This window comes from Hetaerina americana, unplaced genomic scaffold (assembly GCF_022747635.1).
Source record: "Hetaerina americana unplaced genomic scaffold, ioHetAmer1.1.p SCAF_187, whole genome shotgun sequence".
NCBI classification, from domain to species: domain Eukaryota; kingdom Metazoa; phylum Arthropoda; class Insecta; order Odonata; family Calopterygidae; genus Hetaerina; species Hetaerina americana.
This window is the reverse complement of record NW_027286749.1, coordinates 421,159-439,391: the sequence shown is the minus strand read 5'-3', so window position 1 is coordinate 439,391 and position 18,233 is coordinate 421,159. Positions and strand designations below refer to the sequence as shown.

The 18,233-nt window shown below is 39.7% G+C and overlaps 1 protein-coding gene across 3 annotated transcripts in view; it reads left to right on the top strand.

The window, feature by feature from the left end:
• LOC139687257 (afadin-like) overlaps positions 1–18,233 on the top strand; it is a 266,733-nt gene that overhangs the window by 27,754 nt on the left and 220,746 nt on the right. For all 3 annotated transcript variants that reach the window (XM_071584395.1, XM_071584394.1, XM_071584393.1), the window contains exon 2: positions 7,398–7,590. In XM_071584395.1, coding sequence (XP_071440496.1) covers positions 7,398–7,590 — 193 coding nt within the window. The remainder of the gene's footprint in view (positions 1–7,397; positions 7,591–18,233) is intronic.

Below are 18,233 nucleotides of genomic sequence, written 5' to 3'. Positions count from 1 at the left end.
AGTGGGATGTTGAAGACTGTAATTGAGGGGAGAATGTTAGGCAAACGAGGAAAGGGAAGGAACAGGATAGGGATGTGGGATGGGATGAAAGGAGGAAGAAGGTACTCAGAGATGAAGAGGGACCTGATGTAGAGTAGGATATTGTGTTTTGCTAGGGGTCACAAATTATTTGATTAGTAATTATGTCCATCCAAAAACCTACCTTAACCGGTAGGTTATTTAATAATAATAATAATTATGATAATATCTTTGCTTTTCTATCGAGAAAGTGAAGGAGGCTTGCTCTTTTCCTGTGGTGAGGCTACGCATTGAGTATGCGGCGAGCAAATAGCATCTCAATCGACACTGACTTTGGACTTGAACAAGATACTGGGAAAATCCACCGGATTCGTGAACATTCGTGGAAAAGAAACCAATATATGTGCGAAGACCTGGAGCTGGCTTTAATCCTATCGCAGGGTTACCAATCGTGTGGCTTTGCACTCGGCAAAGAATAAATAATTCAGCCAAAATTCACACCGACAGGACAGGCAATTGTCACGAAATAAAGAGAGGTAAGACTGCCGAGCGTATACATATGTCCAAGCATTTGTTTTTACCGCGCACTTTTCGCGGCATCGCCTCGCCTTCACTTCACGGTTGGCGACATAAACCCACGCGCCCCAGGGACGAATGGGTCGTGCGTGTCTAAGCAGTGGTAGAGCAGCTCACGGACGCATTTACGAATTTTCTGCCCTGGATGAACTGAATGTTACCTGAAAGTTAATGACTGCGTTGCGAATTTATCCTGCACTTTTTAATGTGTTTCCTATGTGTCTTTTGAACATAGTTAGTGGAGTTGTTAGTAAGAGCATGTCAATTGTTATGTGTACTGTCGGATATTGCACGAATAGTGTGTTTCAGACGCCTCCTTCCACGAGGAGGCCATTCGGTGGATCCATCCGGGTGCCATCTGCTAATGGAAGCAGTGCATTGGATGCCGTATGGCTGGTGACATTTGAAAAGCATTGCGACGTCAAACCAGCACGAGCAATATCAAGAATGTATTCCTTGCGACAGAAGGAATGAGATCACTTAACATTACAGGTTATTTAGGGCGAATGCCAAGAAGGAGTTTCGGAAAGCCTTAGGGGAATTCAAAAGGGAAAGATCACCTGAATATAAATAGCGAAATATCCGAAAGCAGTTTGACCGTGCGTCAGAGAGGTTCTGGTAAATAAGTAAAAATTTAATTCACTAAAAACCGAAAAAGGCGGAAGAGCAACCAGCAGTATATAACAGACCAACTTATTAAATTCCTTCCTTCAAAGCGTCTTCTTCACCGATGTCTCACCGAATGTCTCCGATAGCTTACCAATTCGTTTCCGCCAGCCGATGCCAATGATAGAAATTTCATATGATGGAATAAAACGTTTGCAGAAAAATATCAATCCTAATAAATCGCCTGGGCCCGATGGAATTCCCGCTCCTACATTTTACGATCTAGCATCGAATACGTGGTCCTAGCAATAAATGCGTGAACTTGTGCAATCTAGCGGCCATGAGGCGGACTGTAGCCGCGCCCTTCAGTGGCGCTAGTTGCCTGACCCCATGACCGGTCTGTGCTTGCCGGATCATCGAGCTGTGCGTATGGTGCCAGTTATGTTAGTTTCTGTTGTTCTTGCATTTACTGATTGTTGAAAATGGAAATTGATGCAATAACGGAGCAATGAATCAACATCGATTTTTAAGGTGAAGTGCGGTGAAAGTTATTAATAAATTACTGAAATGTTAACAGCTGTTTACGGTGATAACGCTCTGAAGAAAACATCCGTTTTCAAGTGGATTAAGCGTTTCAAAGATGGCCGACAAGACGCCACGGATATTGCCAGGCCGGGACGACCTTCAACCGCCTGTGTTGACGACAACTTTGATCGTGTGCGGTCCCTTGTCCTCACTGATCGTCGAAAAAACCCCTATCCAGATGCCAGAACAGAAGAGGCCCTATTACACTAAATGACTTAAGCACACACGTCGGTAGCAATCTGAGGTTATTTGCTAACGACACTGTGTTAAACAGGAAAATAAGGAGCCAACTAGATCGGGAGCTACTCTCTAGAGACTTAGACAATATCTCAGAATGATGCAATACATGGGGATTAACACTTAATATAGATAAATGCGCAGTTTTGAAATTTTGGAACAAAGGAAGCGAGGAACAGGATATAAACTACAAAATAGAGGGTTCAGTACTGACTACGCCCAATCAAGTTAAATATTTGGGGGTTGTTCTAACACCACGCCTTTCATGGGGAGCAAATATCAGGACAATATGTGGATGAGCTTTAAAGAAACTTGGCTTCATAAAACGGGTGGTGGGGAAATGTAATGAAAAAGTTAAAGAGAGGTGTTATTTTGCTCTAGTTAGACCTCATTTGGAATATACCGCAAGTACTTGGGATCCTTGGGAGAAAATTTGGCAAAAAGAATTGGATAAAGTGCAGAGAATATCCGCCAGATTCGTTAAAAATTGTTATGATAAGAACACAAGTGAGACAGGTCTCTCAGGGGATTTAGGCGGGGAACCACTAGAAGTGCGGAGAGAACAAGCGAGGCTTAGACATTTAGAAAGGTTCAGAACAAGCGAGTTTAACGATGACACTAGAGGAATCATAATGTCCCCACACTACTTAGGTAGATCAGACCACAAAGATAAAATAAGGGAGATAGATTCCAGTACAGATAGATACAAATGCTTATTCTTTCCCCGAACAATCAGAAATCATAATAGTAAGAAACCGAAGTCACTTTAGAAATATTAAAAACATTTAATTTACAAGTCAGAAAAAAATTATACATTGCAAGGATATTAAGGTGTATTTGTAGGTGCATGTGTTTGTTAGTTGGTGGTTTGAGTGTTTGCATGTGTGTGTCGTGTATGTGTTCTTGCATGAGAGTATGCCATGTTTTGTTTGCGGATGGTATAAAATTGTGGCTTTCGCATGCGTTTTTTTTCTTTCTTAATTACGGGTGGTGTCCTAATACACCCCGCCACACGCCCGGGCGGCGACTTGCGCGGTATCAAATAGATGTAGATGTATCCTGTTCCTTCCCTTTCCTCGTTTGCCTAACATTCTCCCCTTTATGACAGTCTTCAACATCCCATTGCCGATCAATACGCCCCTCATCCATGTTTCCTGCCTCATTATGGTTTCTCCCAAAAAAACCCTCTCCTTGCCCACCATACCAAATATTTCCTCATTCGTTTTCCTTTGGTGGACGAATCTTGGATCTATGCGTATTAACCGGAAACAAAACAGAAATCCACCGCATGAGTCTTCCAAGACGAGCCAAATCCGACAAAAGTTATTCGTGCACGAAGTACATCGAAGCAAATGATCGCCTGTTCCTTCGGAATAACTGGACATGCGGCAACCCTACCGTTAAAGCAACATATACCGTGAATTCTGAATGGCACGCGATGAGTCATCCTTCGTACAGCCCTGATTTAGAACCAAATGACTTCTTTTTATTCCCGTTTATCAAGAAAAAAATTGCGTGGCCAACGTTTTTCGGCACCTGAAGAAGCCATTAAAGCATTCAAAAACCATGTTTTGGAGGTATCTCAATCGGAGTGGAAAAAGGGTTTCGGAAATTGGCTCGAGCGCATGCAAAAGTGTATTGATTATAATGGAGAATACTCGGAAAAACAATAAAGACATTTTCAATATTAAATTGCTGTTTTTTCTTTATTGGGCTCGAAATATAAATAGCAACCCTAGAATGTTTTAATGCGATCTTATTCTTTGAACAAAGTAGATAAATATTAATAAAACGCGGAGGACTGAAACGATGCTGTAACTTGTAGGAGCGTCTATGAGCGTGGACGCCGTATGGCGATCTTAAATCTCGATTTAAGATCTACTCCTTTGGTGAATGGAAGTCTATTAATTGAATGCCCTCCATTGGGGTATGGTGCCATGATGTCCTAGAGCCACGTGTGGGAATACCTCGTCGTTATGATATCTGGAATGACCTTAGTGTGTTATTCAATAATTGTTGCGATGGAATGGCCTAATGGACTCGTGAAATGTGCGTTTAAAGATCCTGCAGTTCCATGGAAAACATGGCTTCGTTTGAGCCTTTACTCCTTTGCTGTGCAGATGAAGATTCAAGTTCCCGATGCATGTCGTCTGCATCGTGCCACAGACCATTTCACGTATGGTGTACCAAAAAAGTGATCACAAAACAGTAACATAGCTTAAAAATGCCTTAGCGTCAAATTACGATAAACAGTAGAATGACGCTCTTTTTTTGGCACTGAGTAAGTGCGATGGGAAGAGGCCACTGGCGAGGTGGAAGAGGCCCGGGGCATCAATGTTCGAATCGTGTCCACGACCCTGGGGTTATCTCATGACCATTTAATGGAAACAATTACCGTGTGACCAGTGGTCATAGTTGAAAGGCAAGGTGTGCTTGCGCTGAAGATTGACAGCGACATGAATATTACCGCTCACAGTCGTAATTGCTGAGTGAGGGATGGTATATATGTCGGAGTGTTGCTTAAAAATTAGTCGTGTGATCTCTTCGAGTGGGCTGTCGGAGGCACTCGCTGGGTACTTGGTTACTCCACGATATTCCTCTGAGGAAAATCCTCGGATCTAGGGCAGAGAGTGTCACGGCGTAAGGGCCGTCAGCACCAGGTGCGGGTGGAGCATGCGCGGGACACACGTGCGCCCACCCGATCGCGGTTGTGTTGGTCAGAGCAAAGTGATGGAAGCCACCACCAAAGAGGGTGGAACCGAACGAGGATTACTCCGAAGGGAACAGTTTTTTGTTCTTCCGGCTTAATTTTGTTCTCTCGACGGAGGCAATCCATTTAAAGTATTAGTTTCAAAAAATGGAAATGCGACCATATCGATCGAATAGATAAGATTTCGCACGCATCGAAAGTGACTCTCAGGATCATTACTAAGAGGACGGAGAGCAGGGCAACTAATTCAGTTTGGGCTCAGGAAGGTGAAAGAGTAGTGCATGATGCCACTGCAGTAATGAATTGTACTAATAGAGAGGAACATGCAGGAATACAATCAGGACGTATTTCCCTGTTTCGTAGACCTCGTAAAGCGTTTGGTTTAACGAGGATGGTAGAATTAATGAACGTTCAGCCGAAATTAGGAGTGGATTGGACGGATAGGAAACTTATCCTCTCTACACGTTCGTGTCGCTGACTGTTCAGGTGCGAGTTGCGGGAAGGAAGTCCGGACAGGCAGCGTTAGGAGAAGGTGTAAGGCAGATTTGGCCATCATTGCTTGTTTTTTTTAATGATTGTGTATTTTAAAAAAACAGAAATAGTAAATGAGAGATGGGAATGCAATTCGGGGGATTATTCTTAAAACCATAACATTTTAGAATGATCATGCTTAAGTTTGGAAAGGAAGACGTGGGCGAACGAGTGATGGATAGGATACGACTGTTGGTCGGAATGGAAGGAGATGCGAGTGAGTGAAGGGGGGCCTGCGTATTGTAGGATTGTCGGGTGCCAGGGTTTGTTTGATTGGAGGAAATTGCAAGACATGTATCATTCATTGTTGTTCCCCAGTATTATTTGTGCCCACCATCCTTCGTCTTCGTGTGTGGGTGTTTGTTGACATTTAAGCCTAAAATGCAGTCCCGCCATTCTAATGCATATGATTTAATAACTAGCTGACTATATTCCGAGCCTTTACAAGTTGTTGACCAAATTTAGCCTCGCCGTTTCTCCTCGCTTCTCGTAATCTAACTTTTTCATTTTAGTGGTTTTAGATGATTGGTGTATGCATAAGCTATTTATTGTTAGTTTCCAATGCGTTGTTGGCATTTATCTTTTTGCTTTTTGCATCCTTGCCTTAAAAAATATAACTGTCGGAGGTGGGATGTCTATTACGGTCGTTTATTGAATTGGATGGAAGTGTTGCTGTCTGGGAATACTGCCGATATTTATATCGTAATATCGTTTAAATCGTTAGTTGGGAATCTGTGATGTCTTCGTCTTTCTTTTCATAAGTTCCCCCTTCTAGTTAACTCGATACGGAGGAGATTCTTTGATAATGTCACCGTTTCAATTTATCACTCATCGTGTCATTGGTAATATCAATTATACTCGCAATTCGATATTTTATTCGCCCATAAACGTTATTAATGTTATATTCCTTTTCTTGATGAATGAACACCTTCACTTCGTCTTCGTAAAGGAATTAACTGGATTCACAAGATAGAAGTATCAGCATGCTGCAGGGAAAATCATGAATGATGGATAAGAGTGCACTATTTATTATTATTAATATGTAATCTACTGGTTAAGGTAGGTTTTGGATGGACACAGCTACCAAATAAATAGTTGGTGACTCCTAACAAAACACAAAATCCAGCATCCTACTCTATATCAGGTCCCTCTTCATTTCTGAATACTTTCTTCCTCCCCTCATCCGTCCAGCATCCCTATCCTGTTCCTGCACTTTCCTCGTTTGCCTATCATTCTCCCCTCTATTACAGTCTTCAACATCCCACTACCGATCAATACACCCTTCATCAATTTTTCCTGCCTCCATAGGATTTCTCCCAACAAACCCCTCTCTTCGCCCACCTAACCAAGTACTTCCACATATTGAAATGAAATTATTGACTTCGTAATTCCACACACTTTATTTAAAAAGGTTTCGACGTTGGGCATCATCATCAGGTGGTCCTCATAGAAGCAAACTTGGCATATATGTATACCTCCTGATCATAGGAGGGGGGGTTGATCAGAGAGGGAGGGTGGAGGGGTAAAAAAGGTTACAATGTAGCTAGGAAGAAAAAAGAGAACTACATCGTTCGGTGTCAATCGTTGACTTGGAAGAGTGGTAGGCCTAGGAGTGGGAGGGATACGAAATTTCGTTGGCAAGTTCATCTCTGTAACGGACGCATTTGAAAATTTCCAAGTGCTCCAAAGCATTGAGCCTTTGACCCTTGTTCTCAAAATGAATAATTTTAGTCACAAAGTCTCTTTTGTGGTCACTTTCGATGAGGTGCTTTGCAAATAGGGATGTTATGTTCTTATATGTACACGTTTGGTGTAACCTACTCTTAAAGAAAGGTGCCCAGAGGTCACACACAAATTAGCGTTCCATCAAACGGACGGCTAACTCGCTCAAAGTGCTCTCCACAAAGCACCTCAAGTAGGGATCGAGATACCACTGAAAAATATTCGACACTGCCGGGAGCCCGGGCCCTCTGGGTGGGAAGTCAGTACGATAGCCACCGCACCACCTGCTATTCGGTACAATTGAAGTGTCACGTTCGTTTTCCTCCATGTGAATGGGTCAGCCAGTGTGCTTGTGATGTTCGTGTATCCTTGGAATGGGCCTTAACTGTGGCGTTTCTCTCTCGTGTTTCAGGATCTGGAGTTCCACGGCGTGATGCGGTTCTACTTCCAGGACTCCGGGCAGAAGGTGGCGACCAAGTGCATCCGCGTGGCGTCGTCGGCGCCGGCCACGGCAGTCGTCGAGACGCTCATCGAGAAGTTCCGGCCGGACATGAGGATGCTCTCCGTGCCCGAGTATGCCCTCTACGAAATACACGAGAACGGAGGTGGGTGGAGGCCGAGGGCACTCATTAATAACAAGTGACACTCTTGTGTTTCCTCACTGTCCATTGGGATCAAAATATTTGGCAGTCATAATTTAAATCCGAACGTCGTGGAAATTTTTCTGTTAAAAATGAGGTCAACATTTGAGTAGCTGCAGCCATTGCTAGCATTGTCATACAATAAAATAGCATGATATGTTGAGGGAGTTCCTGCTCTTGCTTAATCCCCTTTTAGTGTTCTGATATAATAAACAGCAATTACACAACATGAGAAAAATAAATATCAAACAAGATCACATATTATTATTAGGTAATCTACTGGTTAAGGTAGGTTTTTGGATCTCTACATCTACATCAATACCCTGCAAGCCACCAAAAAGGTGTGTGGCAGGGGGTGCAGCAACAGGAGGAAAGGGTAAGGGATGAGGGGCTTAGGGTTTTTCAAATGGATGGGGAAAGGTAAGGGAAACCTGCAAAAAAAATATATATATAATTATAATCGTATAACCCTGCGCAGTCGCTACCTTGTAGGTTAATACTTATTATGTCGAGCCGGCTCCTGGGGGATTTCGATTACAAGAATTCTGGTCTCTTATTGTTCTCGGAAAAAATGACCATTTAAATCTGTCTGTCCTGCAGTCAATCTCTCTAATCTTACATTCGTGATCCTTCCGCCCGTAATACGTTGGGGTTCGTATTATGTTCTTGATGTCATCGGAAAAGGACCCATCTTTAAATGTTTTTAATAAGCTTAATCTATATTGTAATTGTCGCTGTTTAAGGGAATCCCAGCCTAAATTTTCTAGCAAAGTAGTTACGCTACTGCGTTGGTCATAGCAATTTTTGACAAATCTAGCCCCCCTCCGCTGAACTCGTTCCAATTCCGAAATCAAATTTATCTCTTGAGGATCCCATATACTGGCAGCATACTCTAGGTGGGGCCTGACTAGAGCAAGAAAACATTGTTCCTTCACTTTTTCGTCACATTTACCCAGCGCTCTTTTTACAAATCCCAATTTTTTATTAGCGCGACCGCATATTTCCCGTATGTACTTTCCTCAGGACAGATCGTGAGTAATTGTTACACCCAAGTATTTAAAGGAATCTACCCTCGCGATTTCTGTTTGTTTCACTTTGTAACTAAATGGGAGGAAATTACACCTTTCCCAAAAATGTATTGCTACGCATTTTTTCAAATTTAATTCCAATTGCCATGTATCGCACCAAGTCTGGATTGCATTTAGGTCGTTAGCTAATGTGACTCTGTCTTCGCGACTTTTAATGTCCCCATAAATCACCGCATCGTCAGCAAAAAGACGGAGCCTGCTATTAACCACGGTGCTGAGGTCATTTATGTAAATAAGAAACAAGAGGGGGCCTATCACACTTCCCTGTGGTACACCCGACTTGACCTTAACAGTATTGGATGATACACCGTCCAGGACGACTGTTTGAACACGATTTTTAAAAAATTGTCTTACCAGCATATAACACTACCGTGTATTCCATAACTTTCCAACTCAGCGAGTAACTTGCAATGAGGGGCTTTATCAAAAGCTTTTTTAAAATCTAGGAATATCGCATCAACTGGAATATTACTTTCACCGGACTGCATTATATCATGAACAAAGAATGCGAGTTAAGTTTTGCAGGATCTACCTTTACGGAACCCGTGTTGGTTATTAATCAATAAATCTTGGCTATCGAGGTACCTCATAATGGAACAAACAATGATGTGCTCAAGAATCTTACAGGAGATGGAGGTGGCAATATTGGCCTATAATTACTGGGGTTCTCCCAGGCTCCATTTTTAAATATGGGTGTCACAGAAGCTATCGTCCAGCCGCTTGGCACGCTTTCTTCTGCTAATGAGATCTTAAATATTATATTAAGAAAAGGAGCAATTTCAGATGACAGTTCTTTATACACACGAGCCGGTATCTCATCAGGTCCCGGAGATATGTTGGGGTCGTTGTTTTTGAGGAGTAACTTTATTCTGTGGGTGGAAAAGTCATTTGCTTGCATTGGCTGCAGGAATGTTTTCGGCAGGGTCTCTGGTATATTCTGGGAGCATTTGTGGAAAACACTGTGGAAGAATGAGTTTAATATGTTGGCTCCATCTAAACTACTTGTTACTTTATCCCCTTTTCGTTGTTCAATGAGTTTATAGTGGACTTTTTTCCCTACACTTCCCTGACGTAGGACCTAAACATCTTTGGGTTATCGTTTAAATGTTCACCTAATTTTTTCCTTTTGAATTCCGCTAGCACCTTCCGGAAGGCCTCCTTGGCAGTGGACCTAAATGCTTTGTAATTCTGTAAGGTTTCGTTGATTTTATCAGGGGAGGACGAAGGGGAGTGGATGGACACAGCTACAAAATAAATATTTTGTGACTCCTAACGAAATGCAAAATCCAGCATCGTACTGTACATCAGGTCCCTCGGTCCATCTCAGGGTACTTCCTTCCTCCCTTCATCCCGTCTAACATCCCTATCCTGTTGCTTCCCTTTCCTCGTTTGCCCAGCATTCTCCCCTCAATTACAGTCTTCAACATCCCCCTTCATCCATTTTTCCTGCCTCCTTAGGATTTCTCCCAACAAACCCCTCTCTTCGCCCACCATATCAAGTACTTCCTCATTTGTTTTCCTATTGGTACATTTCACCTTCTCCATTCTTCTCCACACCCACATTTCAAAAGCCTCCAGTCTACGTCTATCCTCCTGCTTCAATGACCTCGTTTCCGCGCCGTACATAGCTTTGCTCCATATCAAAGTGTTTACGAGTTATTTCTTAACATCCTTACTTAACGTCCCTGTTATCAACACCCTCCTTGTGAAAGCCTCTTTGCCTAGCGCAATTCTTCTCCTTATGTCCTTACTACTTTGACCGTGTTGGTCCAAAACACTTCCGAGATACATAAACTGTTTTACCTGCTCTAGTTTTTGCCCTCCTATATTCATGTTAACCGTAGTCCTTTTCTTTCTAGAAAATCGCATAACCTTTGTTTTATTAATATTGATTCTTGTCCCATACCTGCCTCAATGAATTTCCAATTCACTCGGCAATGCTTGCCACCCCTTGGCTGGCTGACAAACTAAAGCTTTATCATCAGCAAACCTCACTGATTTTATGAATTCCCCGCCCACTTTCATTCCTACCTCGAGTTCTTCCCATGCCTCTTTAATCATTTCCTCTGCATACAGGTTGAACAGCAACGGTGATAATGGGCAACCCTGCCTTACACCCCTTCCTAACACTGCCCATCTGGACTCCCCATTCCCCAATCGCACCTGAGCAGTCTGAGACATGTACAGGTTGTGGATTAGCTTCCTTTCTCTCCAATCTATTCCTATTTTCTGCAATATACTCATTAGTTTTTCCCAATTCACTCTTTCAAACTCTTTTACGAAATCTATGAAATCGGCAGATACCTCCTGGTTTTATTCTATATTCCTCTCAATTAATAATCTCATTACTGCAATGGCATCACGCGTACCTCTCCCCTTCCTAAACCCAAACTGATCATCCCCTAAGTAATCATTTGCCCTACTCTCTATCAATTCAATTCAATTTATTCATTCACCATAAGCATAGAATTATGCATGGCCTGATCAATATATGTTTTACACTTCATATCAATAAAAAACCATGCAAAATATCAAGACAATATGAAAAATACAAATACATACAATTTACAATTTTCTTGGGATTATCACATTCCAATTATACATTTAAAATGGTATGCATTAGAAAATCATCTGCACTATAGAATAATTTACATGAAAGTAGTTTTTTCACGGCACACTTGAATTTAAAGGAACTTTTGGTATTTTTAATATAGGCAGGTAATTTATTGTACATAAGTATTCCCTGATGATGTATCCCTTTAATTGTTTTATTTACTCTGTGCTGACTTGCATGGAATGCATTTTGGCTTCTCATATTATGACTATGAAGGTCACAATTTTTAATAAACATGTCTTGATTTTTGTTAATAAGAGACACTGTTTCAAGAATGTACATAAAGGAAGAGGTAAGATTTCTAGTTTTTCAAAAATAGGTTTACTGGGAGCTCTATTATTAGAATTAGTTATTATGCAAATAATCTTTTTTTGCATTTTAAATAATTTTGGAAGGAAGATAGAGGAGCCCCAAAAGGGAATACCATAATTGAGAAGTGACTGCACATAGCCAAAATATATAGTTCTCAATGCCTTAATGCAAATGATTTCCTTGAGTACACGGAATGCATAACAGATTTGTGCCCTATTTTAAGTTAATTTATTAATATGTTCCTTCCATGAAAGATTAGAGTCAATCCAAATACCTAAAAACTTTGTTACCTTTAGTTCTTTTATGGGGCAACTGTTAATTATTGGATTAAAATTTATTAACTTCTTCTTGAGATTGAAGTTTAAATAATGGGTTTTACTAACATTTAAAGATAGCCTATTGTCAGTGAACCAGTTCATCAAATTGTGTGTAGTTTATGTTACCTCGTTCATTAACTGAATGGGATTATGGTTATTAAAAATTAAGTTAGTATCATCAGCAAATAGTATTGTATTGGAGAGTGGTAAATATGAAGGTAAATCATTTATGAAGACTAAAAATAGTAGTGGTCCAAGAATGGAGCCCTGCGGAACTCCACAAATAACAGAAGTTGTACTTGATACAGATAAATTCATTTCAATATATTGTGACCTATCAGTTAAATAGGATTTAAACCAGTCCTTTGCATTGCCTCTTATACCATATGTTTCTAATTTTTTTAAAAGAATTCCATGGTTTACTGTATCAAAAGCTTTTTTTAAATCAATAAAAAGCCCTGCAACATGAATATTACTATCTAAGGCATTCCTTGTAAATGAGAAAAGGGCATCATTAATGGACTTATTCCTTCTGAAGCCAAATTGATGATTGTCAATGACAGAGGATTAATCGATCGAAAAAGGAAATCAATCTCAGATACATGACCTTCTCCAAAATTTTGGAGAAACCGGAAAGTAAGGAAATTGGTCTATAATTCTCAATGTTTTCCTTCTCTCCTTTTTTAAACAGAGCTTTAATTTTTGCAACTTTAAATTTGGAGGGGAATTGACCAGCACTTAGGGAAAGATTACAAATTTCGGTCAGTGGTTCGGCAATAAAGGTGGCACAACTTTTTATAACAGCATCAGGTATACCATCAGGGCCACATGAATATTTATTATTTAACTGATTGATTATCCTCAATATTTCATTTTTAGTAACAGGTTCTAGATATATAGAGGAGGAATTGATGACCATTTTAGAAGTACCTGTGTTAGTGGGTGACTGTTTGGGAGTTTGATTGACACCCACTTGGGCAAAGTAATCATTGAAAATGTCTGAAATTTTTTGGACACTTGTTATTGTTGTGCCATTATAACATATTTTAGATATTGTATTGCTATTAATTTTATTTTTCCCTGTTTCCTGTTTCACTACTCTCCAGATAGTCTTAGATTTATTAGATGATGTTGTTATCAATGAGCTGGTATACAGCTTTTTTGCTAGAGTAATAGTAGTTCTCAAAATTTTACAATAACTTTTGTAGTATTTTATTAACTCTGGATCATTAGAATCAATGCATTGCTAATACATTGCTCTTTTTCTATCACAAGAAATAATTATTCCTCTTGTTAACCAAGGACTATTTTCAGGTTTACTTTTATTATGCTTGACAATTTTTTTTAAGGGGATATGCTAAATCATGGTAATAAGTAATGATATTTATAAAGCTGTCAACTTTAGTATCAAGATCAGTAGGGTAATTAATATCCTCCCATGTTTCTTTTGACAATAATGTATTAAAATATTGAAGACTATAAGGATCATATGTTCTTTTATAAATAATTTCTGCATTTAACTTTTTATGGTGTCCATCGTCATATAATAGGGATAAGAGAATTGCTTTGTGATCAGAAAGTCCTGTACAAATAACTTCAGAGGTCTTTTCATAAAAGTCATTTCCAATTATGAATTGATCAAGACATGAGTTGATCCTTGTTGGGTCTTTAATCGTTTCTGTCATATCATGAGAGCACAGAAAAGCAAGTAAATCACGTTTAATGTTGGAATTTTTCAAGAAATCTATATCAAAATCACCACATATTAAAACTGGTTTCTTTTTGTTTTTAAGTAACCCAATAAGATATCCATTATTAAAATAGCAAGAAAGACTCGTACTTTTCCACAGATTTTATTATACGGTACAACGTGTTTCACCGACTGGCGGCATCATCAGGTACAGGTGCCGCAAGTCGGTGAAACGCGTTGTACCGTATAATAAAATCTGTGGAAAAGTACGAGTCTTTCTTGCTATTTTAATAATGGATATCAATTACTTCCACGAAGTGAAGCCTGAAACAATAGAATATAACCCAATAAGAGTATCTAATTTATTTAAGAATACATCTTCAAGGCCGTTTGGAGATCTATAGAAACGAACTATAAAAATACTACCATTGGGAAGATAGATTTCAACGACAGAATGCTCAAAGTTTTTTTCCTCATTTAGAAATGAAGTAAAGGATTGTGTTTTGGCTTTAATATTATTTCTGACAAGAATAGCTGTACCTCCATTTTTGGCTATAATTGGCTAGATAAAAATGCTCTCTTTCTTTCTTAGTTAACCAATGTTCAGATAAGCATAGCAAATCAATATTGGTTTCTAATGTGGATAAGATTGCTTCCAATTCAAACACCTTATTTCTAACTCATTGAATACTTTGATGGAGTACATTGAGCTTCTTGTTTAGTCAAATAGACACAGAGTTTGATTCAGGTCTAGTGCCGACACATGCAGAGTAGGAGCTTGCAATAGGTATTACTTTTGTCAAAACCTTAATTATTTCATTGGAAACAAAACGTTTTCCCTGCTTGTTTAAGTGTAAACCATGAGTTGTATGGAACCTGCGATCAAGTTTACCAATGTTAAGGATCCATGCATTTTTAAAACTTTGGCAAATTTTAGAGATCAGTGCATTTACCTTTTCTGTTTCTATATTTACACAAGAAGTTGTCGGTAAGTCGTACCAATATGGTAAGTGGCAGACAATTACATTCGTGTATGACAACTTAGGAAGCAATTGCTTCAAGGTTTCAATTACACAGTTGGATTTGCTATGATAGATATCAATTGTTCCCCCTAGTAAAACCATGAAATCACTTCCAGTAAATTTTTCACTAATATTCTCACACCCATTAACCACATCTTTAAATTCAGCTCCTGGTTTCACCGAACCATCAAAACACAAAGTTTGGGCTCCATTAATGTCATTTAGCATACCCACTATACTTCGACCGTGACCGTCGGAGTAAATAGATACCTTCTTTTTTGTCGCGGGCCTCTTCCTTGTCCCAGAAGCTCTCGGTTTGAGTTTCACGTGATGTGCAGTCGGAAGAAGAAATCCCTCTTCGGAGTGATCAGCAGTACTTCGAAAATCAGTTCCTAATTCGTCACTGAGAAGCTGGAATTTATTTTGAAGAGAAATACTGTTCTCATCTGACGGTTGTTTGGAATTATTTTTCGTCGCCGCTTCAGTTTTCAAGGTAGTCCTTTTGTTTATGATCCTGAGAACAACTTAGCTGCGTGGGATATCAAACTTATTGTCCTTTACTCCTCACATGATGTAGCCTTTACCTTTTTCAAAATAGGAACTAACACTGATCTCACATAGTCTTCCAGCCAGTTTCCTTCCTCATAGATGCTACGAATCAGTCTATATAGCCTCTTTGTCCCACATTTTCCTAAACATTTCTGTAGTTCCACAGGAATGTTATCCACCCCCATGGCCTTATTTAGTTTCATCTCCCTTAATGCCTTTTCTATCTCATCGTCAAGTATGCCTGGACCTAAGCTATCTTCCTCTATGTCCTCTTTTCTGTGTTCAACCTTGTTGGTCTAACTTCTTTACTATACAGTTCTTCTATATATTCCTTCCATCTCTCTTGGATCTTTCCATTTCAGCTATTATCTTACCCACCTTATCTCTATCTGTTAGCATAGATCTTCCCTTCTTACTTCTCAAGAATATTTCCTAACCTACTGCCCCTGCCTTTTCTTTTTGTAACGTACGTTACATTTCATTACAACTAAATTGTGGTCAGAGTCCGCATCCATTCCCGGGAAGTTGTAAAAATTTATCACAATATTCCTAAACCTGTGTCTAACCATAATATAATCTAGCTGATACCATTCTGAGTCACTTGGTATTTTCCATGTATACCTGCATCTTTTGTGGTGTCTAAACGAAGTGCTGGTGATGACTAACCCCCTGTCTCCTGCAGAACTAAACTGCTTTCTCCCCGCGGTCATTCCTCGTGCCTAAACCGTAGTCCTCACCTCATCACCATCTCTCTCTTCGCCTACCGTCACATTCCAATTCCCCATCACTGTCATATACTTTCCTGCAGAAACACACTTGATTATGTCCTCTAAATGTTCGTATATCCTATCGACCTCTCCCTCCGTATGGTTGCTTGGTGGTATGTATACTTGAATAATAACCAAGTTTGTCGGTTCTGATTGTATCTCTACTAGTAATATTCTGTCCGTTACCTGTTCAATGCTTCTTATATTTGTTACTCCCTCTTCATTCAATGCAATGGTGACCCCTCGTTGGTTTTCATCCCCGCCACTGTATATCATTTTATACTGATCACTCCAGTAATTGCCGTTATCCTCCCATATCACCTTGGGTAGACCGAAAATATTTATATTTCCCCTTTCCATCTCTCGCTTAATATTGTCCAGTTTCCCTGTCCCCATCATTCCACGTTCTTATTCTAACTATTTTGGTCTTCTTCTCCTGTGTCTTCTGTCCTGCTGCTGCCGGTTTTCCCTTGCCAGGGTTTAGTGGGATGACGACCACGGTAGCCTTCCTTCCCCTGCTTCCGGGCATGATACATGGCCAATTGGGCAGAGCCCCGTACTTGCCAGGAGTCATATTCTCTGTATTATCCATCATATTTATCTTGGGATTGATAATGGGGGGGTTTCCCGTTGCCTTCCTCAATAGTGTTTTTGACGTGACCACAACAAATCTGACGGCCCCCACTCGGGTCAGATGCCATTGCGGCCGCCTCACTGAGGAACTGACGCTTTGTGGGCTACGTTTTGTCGTGCTCCTAACCTTCAACCTATCTGGCATGGGTGGCCCTACCAGGAGCAATTATTATTACTCCCACCAGCACAGCTCTAGGAGTCATCGGAACGAACAAGCCCTTCCACCATGTCTCAGTTTATGGAGTCATATAAGATTTATTGTTTATACACTGGGCAAAATGAACATGTTAACTTAAAATAGCAATTACATGCAATTTTATTTATACAATAAAGAACAATTCAATTAATAGATATAGGAAACTTTATTGTACTGTTATCAATTGTTACAACAATTAACAAATTTCATTTTACCATTATTATATAATTGGTTGTTGTTATGCTTAAGGCAAAATAGTACAATCTTGCGCATCTCGGTTTCCTTTTAAGTCATGTTGTGCCAAGTTTGTCTGGGTTTATCATATTGAAGGCACTCCTCTATTTTATGCTTAGCGGTGTCTTCTGTTAGGCTGCTGCTTAGATTAGTGCTTGATTTTCCTATTTTATTGAGGTTACAAAATTTGTGTCACTGTATTAGTTAACTTGAATTTTATATTTAGCCTTTCAATGACATTTGGGAATATTTGTTTAGTGTGAAAACCTTATTGGAATTCTGCCAGTCTTTATTCCACTGATGAATTGTTTGTCCCGTATGTATTTCTTTTAATTGTTTTTTTCCTAGGGCATGATTGTGTTCAGTCTCAGAGTTGAAGTATTTTTTGCCTTGGCCTGATTTAACTTCGATTATGCTAAATATTTCCATGACCTCGTATTTTAGAGGTGGTTGTCCGGTAATTAAATATAGTGCGTCCGTGCTGATTGTCGAGTAACCTTTGCTAATTGCTAAGAGGCAGGGTATTTGTGCTTCTCTAAGTTTTCTTTAGATTCCGCTGTAGTTAACTTTAAGACCCCAAATGGAGCAGCCGTTGGTAACAATGGGTATTGCTACAGCTTTGTATATCAATTGAAGGGAGTCCATTCCAAAATTAGTTTTGCAATACCTACGGACAGCTTGAAAATTGTTTTTGGTTTTGCTGACTATGAAAGTAATGTGGGCCTGATAAGTTAATGTTTCGTCTAAAGTGATACCCAAATGCTTAAAAGATGATGTGTGTTGGATATTACTATGGTAGATTTTAACAGTGGGGTTCCTACACATTTTATTTCCAAAGACCATGTATTTTGTCTTGGTTGTTAAAATTACCAATTTATTAACCATTGCTTATTTTTTATTTGCCCTATACAAACTTTTGCAGCTGCTCCAATTTAGCTGTTGAGTTAGCTTCAATAGATAAAGCCATATCATCGGCAAAAGCTATTAAGCTACATCCTATGGGGAATTCTTTCCTTAAGATCTGGCTAGTAATAAGGTTGCACATTAACGGACCCAAAACAGAACCTTGTGGACATCCTTTTGTGAGGATTTTCTTTGTTAAAATGGTTTTCATTTTATATACAACCTGTCTAATTATAAAGTAATTTGAAAAAATTAGGTTCAAAGGAATTTTTGGTGTGCTAA